Source organism: Toxotes jaculatrix, chromosome 7 (genome assembly GCF_017976425.1).
Source record: "Toxotes jaculatrix isolate fToxJac2 chromosome 7, fToxJac2.pri, whole genome shotgun sequence".
NCBI classification, from domain to species: Eukaryota; Metazoa; Chordata; class Actinopteri; family Toxotidae; genus Toxotes; species Toxotes jaculatrix.
This window is the reverse complement of record NC_054400.1, coordinates 2,878,406-2,896,459: the sequence shown is the minus strand read 5'-3', so window position 1 is coordinate 2,896,459 and position 18,054 is coordinate 2,878,406. Positions and strand designations below refer to the sequence as shown.

General features: G+C 45.8%; 2 protein-coding genes and 1 long non-coding RNA gene across 9 annotated transcripts in view; all 3 read right to left on the bottom strand.

Annotated features, from left to right (window-relative positions):
- Nucleotides 1-7,417, bottom strand: part of LOC121184799 (protein unc-13 homolog B-like) — a 125,258-nt gene extending 117,841 nt beyond the window's left edge. Inside the window, exon 1 of the mRNA XM_041042681.1 lies at nucleotides 7,218-7,417. Within this exon, the coding sequence (XP_040898615.1) occupies nucleotides 7,218-7,239 (22 nt within the window). The 5' untranslated portion in view covers nucleotides 7,240-7,417. The remainder of the gene's footprint in view (nucleotides 1-7,217) is intronic.
- A 1,086-nt stretch (nucleotides 7,418-8,503) lies between these two features.
- On the bottom strand, nucleotides 8,504-16,437 carry LOC121184661 (extensin-like). Of its 6 annotated transcripts, none has more exons than XM_041042471.1 (9): nucleotides 16,334-16,437; nucleotides 16,202-16,242; nucleotides 15,909-16,096; nucleotides 14,682-15,092; nucleotides 9,375-9,776; nucleotides 9,179-9,308; nucleotides 8,896-8,935; nucleotides 8,699-8,770; nucleotides 8,504-8,578 (listed from the first exon to the last, which is right to left on the bottom strand). In XM_041042471.1, the coding sequence occupies exons 1-8, from the start codon at nucleotides 16,348-16,350 to the stop codon at nucleotides 8,716-8,718; spliced, it is 1,284 nt and encodes a 427-aa protein (XP_040898405.1). In that variant the 5' UTR covers nucleotides 16,351-16,437; the 3' UTR covers nucleotides 8,504-8,578; nucleotides 8,699-8,715. The 6 variants fall into 6 exon arrangements, with proteins under 6 accessions (XP_040898405.1, XP_040898406.1, XP_040898404.1 ...); XM_041042472.1 differs by having other exon boundaries at nucleotides 9,179-9,269; XM_041042470.1 differs by having other exon boundaries at nucleotides 9,179-9,776; nucleotides 15,909-15,968; nucleotides 16,029-16,096.
- LOC121184083 lies at nucleotides 9,831-10,648 on the bottom strand. 2 transcript variants are annotated; one of them, XR_005894264.1, is made up of 4 exons: nucleotides 10,636-10,648; nucleotides 10,495-10,547; nucleotides 10,260-10,324; nucleotides 9,831-9,854 (listed from the first exon to the last, which is right to left on the bottom strand). It is a non-coding gene; the product is annotated as an uncharacterized LOC121184083 (long non-coding RNA). The 2 variants fall into 2 exon arrangements; XR_005894263.1 differs by lacking the exons at nucleotides 9,831-9,854; nucleotides 10,636-10,648 and adding an exon at nucleotides 9,907-9,974 and having other exon boundaries at nucleotides 10,495-10,548.
- Nucleotides 16,438-18,054: the final 1,617 nt, after the last annotated feature.

The following is an 18,054-nucleotide window of genomic DNA, read 5'->3' as shown; positions in this document are numbered from 1 at the left end:
AGCAGAACATCATCTTTTTATCTCACACATTCTTTTTAACTCTCAAAACCTGGCACCCACTTTACCCACAATCCAACTCAGTCGCCAACAGTTCGAGCCATTCGTCGAATGTTTTGTCCAGATGTCCAAAGACAACCCCAATAAATCAAGTATCAAATCAAACGTCGGTGGGTTGCTACCATGGAACAAACAGTAGCGGCACGTTCCAATCACTGAATCTCCGTTAGCTGGAGAAAATAACACAGAGGTCAGTGTCACATTTCAGGGCGTGCAGAGGTCAGCGTCGCTCTGGGCCGCAGGGATGGAGCCTGATCAGAGGTAGTAAAGCAGGCCAGATAGCAGACACGTGTCCGCCGGAGTGATTGTATGGGAGGATGCGTGCTGCTGGTGACCGAGTGTTTGGCTGGTGGGATAATCCCTCCGAGCTAATGCCTTAAGCAGGGCTGAAACATACCAGACCCTGCAGCATTGTACTGTGTGACGAATAACAAAGAGAGACGGTCGTGTGGGAAAGTGCAGGGGTTTTTTTTTTATCCTTCGACTAACAAAAGTAAAAAGCAGAAAACTTTTTACCTCATGGAGCGTCCAAAGCTTTTTTCGAAGGGCTTAGTGAAGGTGAAGGCATTGAGGAAAAGCCGTGGTGGATATTGGGGGGAAAACAACAGCCTGCCGCTCACATGATGAGTCATGGATTAGATTAAACCTGCTGGTGAAGAGCTGCACTGTGTGAGAAATATTATGTCATGCTCACATCTGTAATATCTGTGTATGCTACAGATGGCCCACCATGATTTTTATTTTTTATTTTTTTGCAAAATAAATAAAAATAATATGCTTTAGCACGTTTCTGACTTCAGAAATCAGCTCAGCGTTCGTGCATCGACAAAGCTTAAACAAAACACTCACGTGAACACAACCAGTCGCTGTCCCACGAAGCAAAGAGGGAAAACGTTTCTCCTCATTTAAAAATAGCTTCAAAAGAAATTTCTGTTTTGGTCTGATGTTCATCGTTTTGGCCATTATTTCTATCAGTCTGATATCAGATAATGACATATATGAATCCTGGGTTGTTTGTTTGCAAATTACTTTGTACTACCATTTGGCAGTGGCGTACCTGATGTACAAAATAATGTTTAATTCATACAGTATTCCACCAAACACAACTCAATTATGACCCATGTCGAAATTCTACACAAAGCTAACAGCCATGAACACAGAATTGAATTTTAGCCCGACTTTGAAGAAATAATGACATCTGACAATATTACAAAGCTAAAATGATTATACGTAATTTCCACTGTACACCACCGGCATTCTTCTCTTCATTAGATTGAAGCTCTGACTGCGACCACTTAATGGCCTCTCCGGTGGTTCTGGTTTGATCTCTTTGAAGTGACGTGTAAAAAGTGCAGCTTTGAAGCTCAGGGGTGGAAATGACCACTCAGAGATGAATTAGAGACGTTTTCCGAAGCCTCTGATCCACGGCCGACGAGAGACGACGCAGCAGCTTGTTCAGCGGGAATCTACCTCACTGAAACCAGGCCACATACAGTGAGAGACTTTTACACTGCATACGTCCGAATGTTTCGGTGCTTCAGCCCTGAATGGTTTAGATTATCGATTATATCTTTGTGTGGTGGATATTGAACAAGGTAAAGCCCAAAAAAGGAGCAAGACAAAGGTAAAGCCACTTCTTTTTTCCTCTCCCACCTTAGTTGCGACTAATGAGCGCTCAGGCTGACATTTAGTGTCTACATGTGCCCGTGTGCGTCAGCTGGTCCAAGTTTGTGTATTTAAAAGTCAGACAAAATAATTCTCAACAAAAACATTCGCCATCTTCATCATCTTATGCACTGGAGTCCTGTGTTTTTATTTGTTCACATCTTGGCACCATTTGACTGGAACCATTAACATTATGCTGAAGAAGACTTCAGTATGTGAGACCAGCTGCTCTGCACGTTGACCTCTTGACCTTGCCCGTACGTACGCAAGTAAAAGAAAACTATTCATCTAAAGTAAAATATTACCCATCAAGCACCACGTTAATCCCGTGTTCCTCACTCTCAGGTCCACTCATACCTAAAAAAAATGTGCTCAGCAGCAGAGACAGACCTGACGCGCTCAGCAGGCAGACAGGCGTAGAGCAGTGTCATTACAAGAGGCCAGACGGTGGATCTATTTTTGGCTCTAGTCCTTCGACTCGCGGTGGGTTTGAGTGTGTGGAGGTTGGCAACCTGGTGGCCATGTCATTAACACCCCCTGACTTCCATTAAATGACAGCCTCTGCAGACCCTGCCAAGCCAAACTAATAAATACGACTATCACGAATCTATGTGTCTACCCCTGTGTTTAGTGACAATACACCGACTCAGGTGTGTCTGTGCATTTTACACATTCCTCCCTGCCACTGTTCATCTGATCTGTCCTAACAGCGAATTTATGCAAACAGTTCAGCTCCCACTTGTGGAATCATTGACCAAAACCCACCCAAAGCAGAGCTACCAAGGCCAAAGAGTCCCTCAAGTGGGACAGTGTCTCTTAAACAGATATGATATATTGTTATCAGATTTTTATATACATATACCTATATATATATAAATGACCTAAAGTTGGGGATAATAGTGTTGTATACATGGTACGGTATACAGGAGCATGTATACCTCACAGCTTCCTGCATAATCACACCTCTACAGAGATTTCTCTCCCTGCTGTGTCCCTGCTTCACCATGATAATGAGCCAATTAGGGAAACCTCAAGAAGTCCAGAAGTGATCAGCTAGGAGGGGGTCTGGGTAGGGGGCTCCGTGATGACATTAACACACACATTCACACACACACACATACACAGACATCATCCTTCCCCAAGTCCTTATCTAAACCTTCAGTAGTAGTAGTAGTAGTATAGGGATGGTGACATATTGCACCAGATACATGGAAAAGGATCAAGGGATCAACAAATTATCATCAACCATCATCTGGGGACCACGAATGTCTGCACAAAGTTTCATGACAATCCATCCAGTAGTTGTTGAAATATTAGTTTGGACCAAAATGGTGGACCAACCAATTAATGTTAGTCAGTCATTTCACTCTCCTCTGCTGAACTCAGACAGCATGCCTCTCACACTGGAACCACAGCTACTGGGTTTGCCTTTGTGGTTGAAAGTCGTCCTTTTTCTTCTTCTCTGGCTCAGTCAGTCTCTCCCTGTAGCCTGCACTGCCACCTCCTCCTCCTCCTCTCTCCCCTCGTTTTGATTTTAAAAATAATCAGCTATAGGCCACTTCTTCTTTGGAACATGATAACAGTTAAATGGATCGTTTTGTGCATTTCTTACAGACACTAATGGTGAAAGTGAAGGCAGAAGTACTACTTCAGTACCAGTGCCGGACAATTATCATGCACTTGCAATCATGTGAAATTTTACCTCACACACTCTCTTGCATATGAGACCGACATTTATATTTCCAGACCCGGCTTAAAAAAAAAAAAAAAAAAAGGGAAACTTTAATCACTGGACTGTATTTCTGTGCGCTACTCTCTTTATTTGTCATCAGAAATCCAGAATGGATTTGTTTGAGCTCTACTAAAGAAAAAAAGTCTGATTTGAGACAAGTGGCCAGCAGGGACGATTAAGTGTAAGGAGAGGCTGTCGGAGGCAGGCAAGACCGATACCAGGAAGTGGCATTATGATGAAAGGGAGGGAATGAGAAGAAAGAAGTGGAGTCCTTGTCCCACGTGAGTCACAGTGCAACGCACACACACACAAGCATAAACACACAGACACACAAGCATAAACACACATGCACAGGGGAGCAAAAGCAGCAGATGGCCAGGGGATTATTCCCTCTCTATCCCCACCCCCCCCCCCCCCCCCCCCCCCCTCTTCTCCCAGACGGGCCGCTGAAGCTTTAGTTGTGTCCCTGTCATTCCAGCACAGTGTGCCGGTTTACTGGCTGACCTGGTCTGTCCTCACCTACTGTCCTTACCTGTGGCATCTGATGGCCTAAAAAATGCTTTCAGATATTATCTTCATGAATCCACGCCATGCCTTTCTCTTGCATTACAAAACAAAAATTACACAAGCCTGGGTTTTTGTGCTGACCTGCACACATGACAAAGAGACCGAATCCCCCGCTGCTGCCTCGACACGACCGACCGCGCACCTGCGTGTATTTATCTCTCCTTATTGCAGTATAATTTCTTCTAATGCAATATCTTCACAGTAGTCTGACTCAACACTCAGCAAATGATGCAATACCATTACTGTATGCATTTATTCCACTGCTAATTGCCATCCAGAAATAGCTGAGTGTAGGTACCGACTGAGCTGTCAGAGCCTGTGTCCTCCCATCCCCGGCTTTGCATCTGCAGCCACTCACTCTCTGCCAAACCACCATGCCGGCTCTGAGGGCCCTCCACACAACAAGGAACAAGGAATGAGGAAAATGGCTGTTGAAAAGTATCAGGGCTCTCAAGAACCACCGATGCCACTCCTCTGGTTTGTCTGCATTGCCCTCAGTGACATGGAAAGTCCGGGTTCCTTTAATCAGGGAACATGCATCTGCCATGTCCAGGGAAAGGACTTAAACTCTGGCTTAGGTCAGGAGGATGAAGCAATACAGAATTATCTCTAAAAATCTTCAGTAAACTTCATATCAAGTTAATCATAGATGAAAAAACAGAAAAAGAAGACTTGTCTGCCAAGCCCAGGTTAATCAAACTGTCGTGTCAGTAAGTGACCCAGAACCAAATATGTTAACACGGAAGTGGCAAAGACCTTTAGCAGCTGTCGTAATCACGACAGCAGCAAAAGAGCAAGAAAGTTTAAACCTAACTGTCGCATCATCAAACAGATTTACCTTTCAGCAGCGACTTTAACGGTTTCAGAAGTCAGAGAAAATCACGTCGTCCTGCCGATCAGGGCGTCAGATCAGAGTTTAATTACAGATGACGTATTTCGTTACTTAGTTTGGAGGACCTGTTATCAACCTAAATGTACAATCACAATTTCCAGTAACTGTCTGAATCCTGTATCTGGCTCTCTGATAAATGCTCCACTGTGTTCACCAGGTACTCACTAACTGTGCCCGTCTGCTGTCTGGTGCTGAGCACGTAGCGTAAATTGGCTTTTCAGAGCTTTTTCTAAATTTGGTCAGAAATAATAACGTCATCAAAAGTCAAAACATCCTTCTGTTTGTAAAAGACTCTTTCAAACTCAACACGATACAAGTTTCTTTCAGAAGCAACTGTGAGGAGCCAGCAGAAATTCTCATTCAGTTTATTGCTAATGAGCTGAATAAGACGAAATGTGATTCTACAGATTTCAGGTTGCGTCATGCAGCTTAGCTGAAAACAAAGTCTGCTCTGAAGCGCTCAGGTGTGTGTAGAAGATCCACAGAAGGTTTTACTGTTCTCCATCAGTCTCTGTGCCAGCTATGAAACATAATGGTCTTTTTTATAATTCCACTTGCCTGAGCCCACTGCGACCCAGCTGTGCTCCACCGCACCAAATCCCTCCACTCGTTCACCCCTCCAAACCTCACACCCCCATCTCATCATTCTGTAATAGAGGAGTTCGGTGGTGGCCGTCTTCCAGCCTGAGGCAGCGCTCACACCCAAGATGAGAAATGGTCAGAAACGATCAGGGAGAAACAATACGCCAGAGGCTGAGAGTCAGAGATAGGCAGACAATAGTTTGATGGTGTGAAAATCAATCAGCATGTCTGTGAAAGAAAGGCAATTTGTAGTCTGGAAAGGAGCCAAAGTGTAAAATAAACTGGTGGCCGAGTGGGATTAATTAACTAAATTTTCTCTGTCTGAATACACATGCTCTTCTTCAGCAACAACTTGTGTCTTATTCTTTAAGTTACACACCTGAGCAGTGAAACCAGGTTCCAAACCTTTAAAATCAATTTTAAGCGATAATGTCAATATTGCAAAAAGAAGCAGGGGAAAGTGATTTTATGGTGTGTTCCTCGTGTTCCTTCACGAATCTTTCATCTAGTAAAATTAAAGGATAGGTTCACATTTTTTCAAGTCCATCTTAAAACTACACTCAGGTGCTTGTATGAACAATGAAACAGGTTTTACTCGCTGTAATCATTCCTCCTGAGGTCCCTTCCTACTGTAACTTTGGAGGATATCCACTTCATCTCGCTGACTCAACCTGATGAAGCCCCACAGTAACTCTGAATAAACTCAATACGAAGAATTAGCTTTTTAGCTTCCACCCCTGCACTGAACATATGGGCATGTGACTATTGTTTTTTAAAAAATGTTATCAATATTAATCAATTTCATATGTTCATCACTTACGTTGAAACACACTTGTTTTTTGAGACAGGACTCTTTGAAGGATCATTTACCGCAACCGAACAATTAAACAAATCCAACAGGTTTTTTTGTTCAGCACATCCTTTTCTCTAACAGAGTAAATCACACTTCAGCTTTACTTCATGCTCATTCATTCACACCTGTGTTCCTGCTCGGACCCAATCACTGCACAGCCTCTCAGCTTTCACTGTTTCATTCTTGTAGTTGTAAACGGCTCCGTGTTTTGTTCCAGGTAGAGTCTGACTCATACGGGAATTTCTGTGCAATGTGTCAACTGATATTCACTTTGATATTCATTCATTCCTTAAATCTGGTTCATTATCACCAATATTTGTACTGAAATGTACTGAAATGCGGCCTAACGATGTAAAGAAATGCACTGATCTAACCCCTACGAGTGAATCAAATACACGCTCCAAACAGCGTCATGAGAGGAACACACACAAACACACACAAGTGTATGTCACGGCTTTAGTTCTTAGAATAACTGTATAACCGCAAGAGCTGAAAACTTCGAAAGTTTGTTCATTTTATTCTCCTCACCGACATGTCTGAGGCAGGTTAGACTTCATCCACACACTAATACTACACAGCAGGTCCCTTTAGATTTTCTGTCTAACCTGCTTAAAGTTTTATCCTTACATCACTTTTTTTTTTTTAATCCCCGTGATACTACTAAAACATTCCCGTAGGAAGTCTCGGTTTTGTTGTGACATTTGTGCAAAATTCTCAAATCTGTGCAGGACTCACTTATTTTTCTGTCAGCAAATCGTTCAGTCCCAGCAGTTTTGTTTTGTTTTTTGTTTTTTTTTGGTAGCGTTTAAATATTTTTAGTTTTTTTTTAAAAAAGGACAGCCTGCAGCTATGAATCAGTGAGACCTTACCTCTCACACACAGCAGGGACATCGCAGCGGGATTTAGTGCAACAGTTCCTCCGAAGCCGATGAGCCTTCAGTGAGTTTGCAGCCTAGTTGCCTGTTGCACATCGGTCACTCAGACTCCTGCTATACGCCGTTTACTTTCCGCTTCATCACACCGCAAAAATAAAAATAAAACATAAAATGTACACATGTGGTCCTGAGGGTTTCAGGAGATGGCTGTCACTGGCAGAGACCGACTAACTACCGGCTGAGAACCGGCAGAGCGGGGCGGCTCTTATGCTGCGTTCAAGGACTGAGGTGAAGGTAGGAACTTGGAACGGTCAGCAAACGCGTATAGACGAGCGCGGGGTGTGGTAGGCGACGAAAGGCTTTATGTGGCTCATGTTTTACCGTGAACTTAGCTCCAATGCGTGCTCCTCATGTGTTAGCATACTTTTGGGCCAGGGCGATCGCTTTTACTTTCCTTAAAACAAAATTTAATCGGCGATTTTGGAAGTTTGGTTACAATATCCAAAAAAAACAACCTGTTTCCCCAACAAGCCTCTTTCCAGTGCAGGTAGCAAACGGCCATTTTGTTTTGCTTCAGGTAAAGAGGTGCATCTTGGGAACTGATTAATCACATCACTTGTTAATTATCTTTTAAACAAAGAGGTTTTACTGTGTGACCCAAACGAATAGCAATACATTCAACACACAAACTGGGGCTAGTGTTGAACTTGCCTTATATACAGACTCCTACACCATTAAAAACTGTCTTTTCACAAACTTGGCAGAATATATTTGACACCCTTCAAGAGAAGCCCCAAGAATCTTGCACTCTGTCCTTCATTTGAACCAACTTAAAAAAAAATAAAATAAAAAAAAAAAAAAAAAAAGGAGAAAAGGTGACAAAGCCAGGGACTCTGATGTGAAGGACCTGGCACTAAGGCTGTATAGTGTGCTAGAACTCCAGACCACAACTTTGATGTCTGTACAGACAAAAAAAAAAACCCTGCTAAACTCATGCCTAAAAAAAAAAGACAGCCTTAAACAAATTTTGAGGCTATGGTGCCACAAGGAGCATGCTATTTTTATGTCATCACCACACAAATGAAAAATTTTACAAGTTTCATTCAAGGCAGCAATTGAGAATGCACCAGGTGGTTAATGAGGGTGATCTGAACTAAACTCAAGATGCACCAACTTCTGGAAATGTTCTTACAAATGGAAGTGGTTGGAAAAAAAAGAAAAAAAAACTCCCTCCTTCAGAATACTCAGCATAAATTAGACTTCCACACCAATATAACAAAATGCGTTTTATTTCTTTAGACAATCATGGAACAAGCTTATTCCAACAACCATCAGATGAAACACCTCCAATACATCTGAAACAAGATAAGTCAGTGATTAGGGGGCTTTGATCTTGAGTAGCAGTGAACAGACTGAAAAAACATGACAGAAACATGTAGGAAGTTGTCTTAGAAAATAACTGATTTCCCACCTACTTTTTAATCTTGATGCTCTAGTTGGGGCTGTAGCCAAATTTTCCTTTACTTCCATGGCTGGGCTTGGTCCCACTAAGAAAAACGACAAGGCATGAGAGCCAAGTCACCATTCTCCCCCCCCCCCCAAAAAAAAAAAAAAAAAAAAAAAAAAAAAAAGTTTACTGTGGACTAGACAAATCTTAGTTATGTAAACACACCTTGGCTGGTAGCTGGGCACCTGGGGCCGGGGCTGGGGCTTGGGCTGGTAGCTGGGCACCTGGGGCCGGGGCTGGGGCTTGGGCTGGTAGCTGGGCACCTGGGGCCGGGGCTGGTAGCTGGGCACCTGGGGCCGGGGCTGGTAGCTGGGCACCTGGGGCCGGGGCTGGGGCTTGGGCTGGTAGCTGGGAACCTGCGGCCGGGGCTGAGGCTTGGGCTGGTAGCTGGGAACCTGCGGCCGGGGCTGAGGCTTGGGCTGGTAGCTGGGAACTTGGGGCTTGGGCTGGTAGCTGGGAACCTGCGGCCGGGGCTGGGGCTTGGGCTGGTAGCTGGGAACCTGCGGCCGGGGCTGGGGCTTGGGCTGGTAGCTGGGAACCTGCGGCCGGGGCTGAGGCTTGGGCTGGTAGCTGGGAACCTGCGGCCGGGGCTGAGGCTTGGGCTGGTAGCTGGGAACTTGGGGCTTGGGCTGGTAGCTGGGAACCTGCGGCCGGGGCTGGGGCTTGGGCTGGTAGCTGGGAACTTGGGCCCGAGGCTGGAGCTGATAGCTGGGCACCTGGGGCCGGGGCTGATAGCTGGGCACCTGGGGCCGGGGCTGATAGCTGGGCACCTGGGGCCGGGGCTGGTAGCTGGGCACCTGGGGCCGGGGCTGGTAGCTGGGCACCTGGGGCCTGGGCTGGTAGCTGGGCACCTGGGGCCTGGGCTGGTAGCTGGGCACCTGGGGCCTGGGCTGGTAGCTGGGCACCTGGGGCCTGGGCTGGTAGCTGGGCACCTGGGGCCTGGGCTGGTAGCTGGGCACCTGGGGCCTGGGCTGGTAGCTGGGCACCTGGGGCTTGGGCTGGTAGCTGGGCACCTGGGGCTGGGGCTTGGGCTGGTAGCTGGGAACCTGGGGCTGGGGCTGGGGCTTGGGCTGGAAGCTGGGAACCTGGGGCTGGGGCTTGGGCTGGTAGCTGGGAACCTGGGGCTGGGGCTTGGGCTGGTAGCTGGGCACCTGGGGCTGGGGCTGGGGCTGGTAGCTGGGCACCTGGGGCTGGGGCTGGTAGCTGGGCACCTGGGGCTGGGGCTGGTAGCTGGGCACCTGGGGCTTGGGCTCGTAGCTGGGCACCTGGGGCTTGGGCTCGTAGCTGGGCACCTGGGGCTTGGGCTCGTAGCTGGGCACCTGGGGCTTGGGCTCGTAGCTGGGCACCTGGGGCTTGGGCTCGTAGCTGGGCACCTGGGGCTTGGGCTCGTAGCTGGGCACCTGGGGCTTGGGCTCGTAGCTGGGCACCTGGGGCTTGGGCTCGTAGCTGGGCACCTGGGGCTCATAGCTGGGAACCTGGGGCTGGGGCTGGTAGCTGGGAACCTGGGGCTTGGGCTCGTAGCTGGGAACCTGGGGCTCGTAGCTGGGAACCTGGGGCTGGTAAGCAATACCAGGCTCAACCCCATAAGAGGAAGCTGAGAAAAATTCAACCAACAAGTTTACACTTATCTACACCCATCAAGAAAAACAATTTAATGAAACCAAGATGATTAAAGACTAACAAGCTGTCAGTTACCAGTTCTTGAATAATTTCAGCATAACTTATAGATGTGAGTCTTAAAGTAGTTTTAGTCTGTGGTCTTACTCTTAAAGCTAGCTTGAAGCTCTCCAATGAATGGCAGCCATAGCAGCACCACACTACAAAAGAAAAACAGTGATTTAACAATCTCAATCATTTCAAATTTCTAGATAACACTGGGTACAGACAGAAGCGTTTGAAAATTACCATAAAATAAATCCCATAGCTTAAGCCAGAGGTAAGCTCAAACACAAATAGAAGTGCCTCTATTGAACTACAGCTGACCCAAAATGACCAAACTCTACCCTCCACAGTGGTGCAGTGGAAGGGAGCCTGCAGTGGGATTCATTTAATTTGCTTTGACAGCCAATCAGAGCCCTTTGTTCCTAATAGGCTGATTGGAAACAGGTGGAAGTAACGGGCCTGGGTTCTTCAGAAAACACCTGTGTAGAAAACGAGCTTTGTTTGACATGTTCCTTCTCTTTTAAGCTAATTTAAAACGCAGCACATCACCCTTCCCACTATCATTGTTTATACAAAAAGTCACAGTTGTAATGATTACGGCAATCGTGCCAAATTTAAAAAAAAAAAGTGAATCTTCACTGGTTTTAAGGTTAAACATCCAAGGACCTTTCCCACTTCTCCCCTAAACTTAAACTTAAACTTCATATTCTGCAGGTTAGTCATATTGTTATTTGCCTGTCCCACGTTGGTGGGTTTGCTTTACCTGTTTATGTCTTTCATAATCAAAGTGAGAAGAGGTCAGATTGCACTAGTAGTTAAAACAATGGAATAATGGTTTTCTACTGTCTAAGACCACCTCTGTGTCCAATGTTCGATTCAAACAGACTGAGATCACCTGGAAGTATATGAACTGACCTTAGACTCTCTGTATGGGAAGAAACATTGCTTTCATAATTTGGAACTACCAACCACATTTTACCCAGATCTGCAAATACATGTCTGCACATACAATAATCCCAGTGCTACAACTATACAATGTCTTGTTAATCACACTACAGATTTTTATGATAATCTAAAAAAAAAAAAAAAAAAAAAACCCACTATTAATGTATTTCCATTTTCACCACTGCCTCTGCCTTTTGGCACCTATGATTTTCATGTCAGGTGGTGCCATCTATTGGCAGAATTTTTTTTTTAAGGAAAAGCCTGAGCAAATGAGTCAAGAAACATTACAAATGCAGATGCTTTTGTTGGTGGTTTGACGACAGGCACAGGTCTTACAGTGACAGCCTTAATATAGGGAGTCGACAAAATAACAAAAACACCTGAAACTGCTATGATCAATACGTTTATATTAACAGTGGATCACATCAGTTATTGCACATGAAAGGTGAAACTCGTAATGACAGTCGCATGGAAAATTTTAATATTTCAGAGTCTTTACACTTATTGTTTGATATTTTCAACTTTACTGGTTTGATTTAGTCTCACAGTTCTCATAACATCGTTTTGGTTTGGGAGCTCTTTTTATTGAAAAATGTGAAAATTAATAACTACCTGACTAACATTTGAGTGTACACTACCTGTCCAACCCCAAACAATGAAATTAGTGATTAGCTGGTGAATGTAGTATGGTATTTAGCATTTCAAGAGCCTGATATTTAGTTGGTGCAGATGAAAACCAAAGAAAATTGAAAAGTGAATATTGGACTTGCATTCATCAGGTGATCAGAACATGACTCTAAATGAATCCTAATGTTGCTCTGTATATGCTGGATTTTTAGATAAGCAAGTGTTTGCTGTTGAGTTGACCATGTCATCCTTGTCAGTGTTGTGCTCACAATTGGTTTCCACTGTCCCCAAGTGGCAAAACAAGGTTACTGCAAGTTTAAGACATCAGCCCTAAGATTCAGAGAACTTTATTGTCATTCCTTCTACGTTCAGGTACGTATTAGGAACGAGATTACGTTGCACCAGCTCAGAAGATCACAGTAGAGGTAGAGAAGGAACAGTAAAGAAGGAAAAAACCACAATAAGGTACAGAAAAATAAATTACCATAAAAATAAGGATAGAAATAAGCTATGCTATTTAACAAAATAACATTATCTGCCATGCAGTGGTGCTAAAACAACTTTACATATCATGAATTAGCATTCTCATGAATTTGATCACAGCACATTTTCTCAGCTGTGTGTTCATGCATACTATACAGGGGGCAATTTTAAAAATGGTGATTCCCCAAACCTAAGAGCCTAAGATGTGTGTTGTTTGCATAGTGTTTGATAAAACTGGAGCTGTGGTGATGCAGTCTTTGTAGCTCAGTCAGCTGTTCCCAGTCACCCTATTAGTGACTCATTGCCAATCAAGCTCTGTATCCATTCAGTTAAAGATGTGGAGACAGGAGTGTGCTTGGGTTCCCTGGTCTCACCTCTGAGTTAATATTGAGCATCATGATTGACTAGAGCAATTTCCTCGTCATCAGAATCAACCAAATCTTCCATCTGATGCAGTAACTCATACTTCAGTGGTACCAGCCAAACACTGTCACCCACTTAAGCCAAGGTTGCAGCTGTTCAGACAAGCTGGTGTTGGTTCTTACCAAAGAAAAGCCGGTGATTTTTCAGTACCTTCAGCCCAGAGACTCTCTTTAACCGGAAAATGAACTAAAATATAACTGGTTTGTGATTTGCAGTCACTGAAGAAATCCAGAGCTCAGAAAAGTTAGACTGCTAAAAAGGCTATGCTTGATCCACCCTGCCCAAGTGTGGCTCACTGTTGGCCCTTCACAAAATGAACCCCACCAGTAGATTCCAGGGGCACCAGGTACCAGCCACCATGACAAGTTTGTGACTCCACTAGCCTACACTTGTTCCAAAACCATGTGAATGAGCTGAATAAGTTACCAACCACACATTACACAAAAAGCATTTTATTTTTCCAAAGAAATCTGCTGAAGAGGCGATGCACTTGTGGAGGTGCCAGATCTGAAATGATAAAGTGACCATTAGTAAAGTATTAGCGGTTGAACCAATCATCTTATGTGGGTCATAAGAACAACAAATTAAATTTCTGGCAGTTACAGGTATTCTTACTTTTCAGATTGCTGGGGTGAACCTTGTGTGAACTAAGTTGCCCTGAAGCCAAAACCACTTCCTTTACTACCATAATTTAGATTAGTTCCACCAAGTCTGGACCTAGGTGGTCAGGGGGCAGATTACACAAACCAGGCATGCCATGAGCACCTCCAAGAACCCACTCTTATGGAATTTAAATCTGACTGTCAACCTACCTTGTTGTACCCACAGTGCTGGATGCACCTTCAGACTGGGAAGGAGAATGAAAACCAGTGTCACTGCTTGGTTGTAGTTAAAGCCCTTGAGGCTTAGGCAGGTAGCTGGGAACATGCAGCCAGGGTCAGAGTGATTGCTTTTACTTTCCCTAAAAGATAGTTAACTGGCACTTTTGGATGCAACGCCCCCCCCCCCCCCCCCAAAAAAGTAGCAAATTACCATTTTCTTTTGCTTCCTCTTTGTAAACTTGGCAAAATATATTTGACATCCTTCTAGAGTTTGCCACTCTGTCCATCATTTGAAATGACCTAAGAACAGGTGGCAGTGGGGATTCTGTGATGCCCCCCCCCCCCCCAAAAAAAGATTTTTATATTAAAGACTGCTAGACCTCCAAACCACAACCTGGATGTCAGCACTGGAGCCATTGAGAATGCACCAGGTGGTTAATAAAGGTGACCTGAAGTAAACTCAAGGTGCATCAAGTTCCAGAAATTTTGTTCTCAAGTGGCTGGGAAAAACCTCCCTCCTCCAGAATATTAAACATAAGTTAGACTTCCACACCAATATAACAAAATGCATTTTATTTCTTTAAAGACTCATGGTACAAGCTTACTCCAACAAGCACCATCAGATGAAACCCCTCCAATACATCTGAAACAAGATCAGTCAGTGGTGATTAGTGGACTTTGATCTTTAAGCAACAGTGAACAGACTGAAAAAGACATGTAGGAAGTTGTCTTGGGGAGGGGGAGAAAAAAAAAAAAAAATTCCCCACTTACTTTTAAATCTTGATGCTCTAGTTGGGGCTGTAGCCAAATTTTCCTTTACTTCCAGGGCTGGGTCCCACTAAAAAAAAAAAAAAAAAAAAAAAAAACCACAAGGCTATGAGAGCCAAGTCAACTTTAAAAAAAAAAAAATAAATAAATAAAGAACAAAAATTTACTGTGGACTAGACAAATCTTAGTTATGTAAACCCACCTTTGCTGGTAGCTGGGAACCTGCGGCCGGGGCTTGGGCTGGTAGCTGGGAACCTGCGGCCGGGGCTTGGGCTGGTAGCTGGGAACCTGCGGCCGGGGCTTGGGCTGGTAGCTGGGAACCTGCGGCCGGGGCTTGGGCTGGTAGCTGGGAACCTGCGGCCGGGGCTTGGGCTGGTAGCTGGGAACCTGCGGCCGGGGCTGGGGCTTGGGCTGGTAGCTGGGAACCTGCGGCCGGGGCTGGGGCTTGGGCTGGTAGCTGGGAACCTGCGGCCGGGGCTGGGGCTTGGGCTGGTAGCTGGGAACCTGCGGCCGGGGCTGGGGCTTGGGCTGGTAGCTGGGAACCTGCGGCCGGGGCTGGGGCTTGGGCTGGTAGCTGGGAACCTGCGGCCGGGGCTGGGGCTTGGGCTGGTAGCTGGGAACCTGCGGCCGGGGCTTGGGCTGGTAGCTGGGAACCTGCGGCCGGGGCTTGGGCTGGTAGCTGGGAACCTGCGGCCGGGGCTTGGGCTGGTAGCTGGGAACCTGCGGCCGGGGCTGGGGCTTGGGCTGGTAGCTGGGAACCTGCGGCCGGGGCTGGGGCTTGGGCTGGTAGCTGGGAACCTTGGCCCGTGGCTGGAGCTGGTAGCTGGGCACCTGGGGCTTGGGCTGGTAGCTGGGCACCTGGGGCTTGGGCTGGTAGCTGGGCACCTGGGGCTTGGGCTGGTAGCTGGGCACCTGGGGCTTGGGCTGGTAGCTGGGCACCTGGGGCTGGGGCTGGTAGCTGGGCACCTGGGGCTGGGGCTGGGGCTTGGGCTGGTAGCTGGGCACCTGGGGCTGGGGCTTGGGCTGGTAGCTGGGCACCTGGGGCTGGGGCTTGGGCTGGTAGCTGGGCACCTGGGGCTGGGGCTGGTAGCTGGGCACCTGGGGCTTGGGCTGGTAGCTGGGCACCTGGGGCTTGGGCTGGTAGCTGGGCACCTGGGGCTTGGGCTGGTAGCTGGGCACCTGGGGCTTGGGCTGGTAGCTGGGAACCTGGGGCTTGGGCTGGTAGCTGGGAACCTGGGGCTTGGGCTGGTAGCTGGGAACCTGGGGCTTGGGCTGGTAGCTGGGAACCTGGGGCTTGGGCTGGTAGCTGGGAACCTGGGGCTTGGGCTGGTAGCTGGGAACCTGGGGCTTGGGCTGGTAGCTGGGAACCTGGGGCTTGGGCTGGTAGCTGGGAACCTGGGGCTTGGGCTGGTAGCTGGGAACCTGGGGCTTGGGCTGGTAGCTGGGAACCTGGGGCTTGGGCTGGTAGCTGGGAACCTGGGGCTGGGGTTTAGGCTCGTAGCTGGGAACCTGGGGCTTGGGTTTAGGCTCGTAGCTGGGAACCTGGGGCTTGGGCTTGTAGCTGGGAACCTGGGGCTGGGGTTTAGGCTCGTAGCTGGGAACCTGGGGCTTGTAGCCACCCTTAATGCCATAAGAAGCTGAAAAAAATTGAAAATTTAACACAGTAATAAACCATTATCTTTTTTTAAAAAAAGTGCAGCATTTCAACAGGTAATACTGCACTGTAATTTCACACTTTATACCTGTATCCCCTACAAAGAGCAGCAACCATAGCAGCACCACACTAGAAAAGAAAGCCATGTTTAAAAGTTAATTTCAGTCAACTCAAACACACAACATAAAACCCTTCCAAAACCACTATCATGTGACAGTACCGTGAACGAAGTCCCATGGCTTCAGCCAGAGATGTGACCAGATGCAAACTGAACCACCAACCAGTGACTGAACAAAAGCACAACTCTGCCTTCCTTCTCAGAGGTGCAGTGGCAAGAAAGTTCCAGAGCAGTCATTTTATCTTGTTTTGACAGCCAATCAAAGCTCTCGCCTCCTCAATGACTGATTGGAAACAGGTGGGATTAATGGGGGTGGATTCATCATGATACACAGGTGTTCAGAAAAGGCCTCTTTTTGGAATAGTTTCTTCCAAAGTGTGCCACAGAATCTTTCTGTCACTTTTTTTGTCCTGTTTGGCTTTAGCAGCTTTACATTTGTTGTTCCACTTCTTTGTTAGTAAGTGGTTCGGTGAGAAAACGTTAGCTTAAATTTCAGAAGTATTGCACCACATTAAGTTGAGTTTAACAGCAGCTGCTTATTTTCCAGTATATAACAGTAAGTCCACAGCACGAGAGATGATTTAATTATGTACAGTATGTCCACATATCAATAAAACTTGGAACATATAAACAACAGGGATACAAAATAACACATGTGCAATTTAAACACAGACAGTTGTCAGCTGATGCTAAACAGAGAATTAACCTTGGACAACAACAGTGGGGGTAATCTATTGGTTTAAGAGCCTGGGTCAAAAACATACTCTTTGGCAAATGCAATAACAAGAAATAGCCAGTAGATGGAGCTCAGACTGTGTGAGGGACAAAAAGATTATTTAAGTATCTAAATCCCACTTATTCATGCCGGACTCAGCGTAAGTACTATCACTGTTACAGCCTGATTCAATTAGTATTAACCTGAGATTTTAAAAAAATGGTTCAATATGTATTTGGAAGGTATACAAGCTCCCCCTTAAACCCTACCCTACCTCCACAATGCTACACAACAGAAGCCTGTGTAATAAGGAGCAGATGTCCTGCTCAAAGACACTTCAGCAGGGTAGATGCCTGCCTGCCTATTGTGGTTGTGATTTTAGCAGAGCATATTATTGTACAGGTGAAAATCAGGACAATAAAGTAATAACAATAATGTGGTGGTATTCTTAGTATAAGAAAAAGGAGCAAAAAGTACAGAACAATTCAAGGCTTACAATACAATGAAATGCCAGTAAATGGCTTTGAAGTCGAGGAATAATTATGTGCTTCAGTGCAAGTAGACTAGTATTTATACTATCTTAGGTTGAACTCGGGCATTATCCAACAGAAACCTGACCCCAAAAATGCAAAAACATCATCTGATTGCATGTGAAGCAATTTTCTATCACCCACTACAGGGTTTTCCCACAGGGAATATCAAGGTTTCACAAAATGAGACACTGTGCTCTGTGAAACTGCCTCCTATCAGCAGGACTGAGAAGGAGCTGGTGTTTGAGAATTACAAGGGATAAACTGAGTCAGACTGAGATCAAAATGAGATGAATTGAACATCACCGCTCTGGACAGTGGTTAGGTTTGGTGACACACTGATTGAAACCATACTGAGAAATAATGTGCAATTGTGGATGAATCATTTAACTGGATAACATGTTGGAAACCAGATACATATGTTAATTCATTTTTTGACAACATCAAGAACTTTTGAAGAACTTGAAGACACCACGTTGCCCCCCGTTTGGCCAATCTGAACCTTAGAACTGATTCTACAGTATAAACACCTGAGGAATAATTTAGCACCAACATGTGCTGCATTCACTTAGTGCACA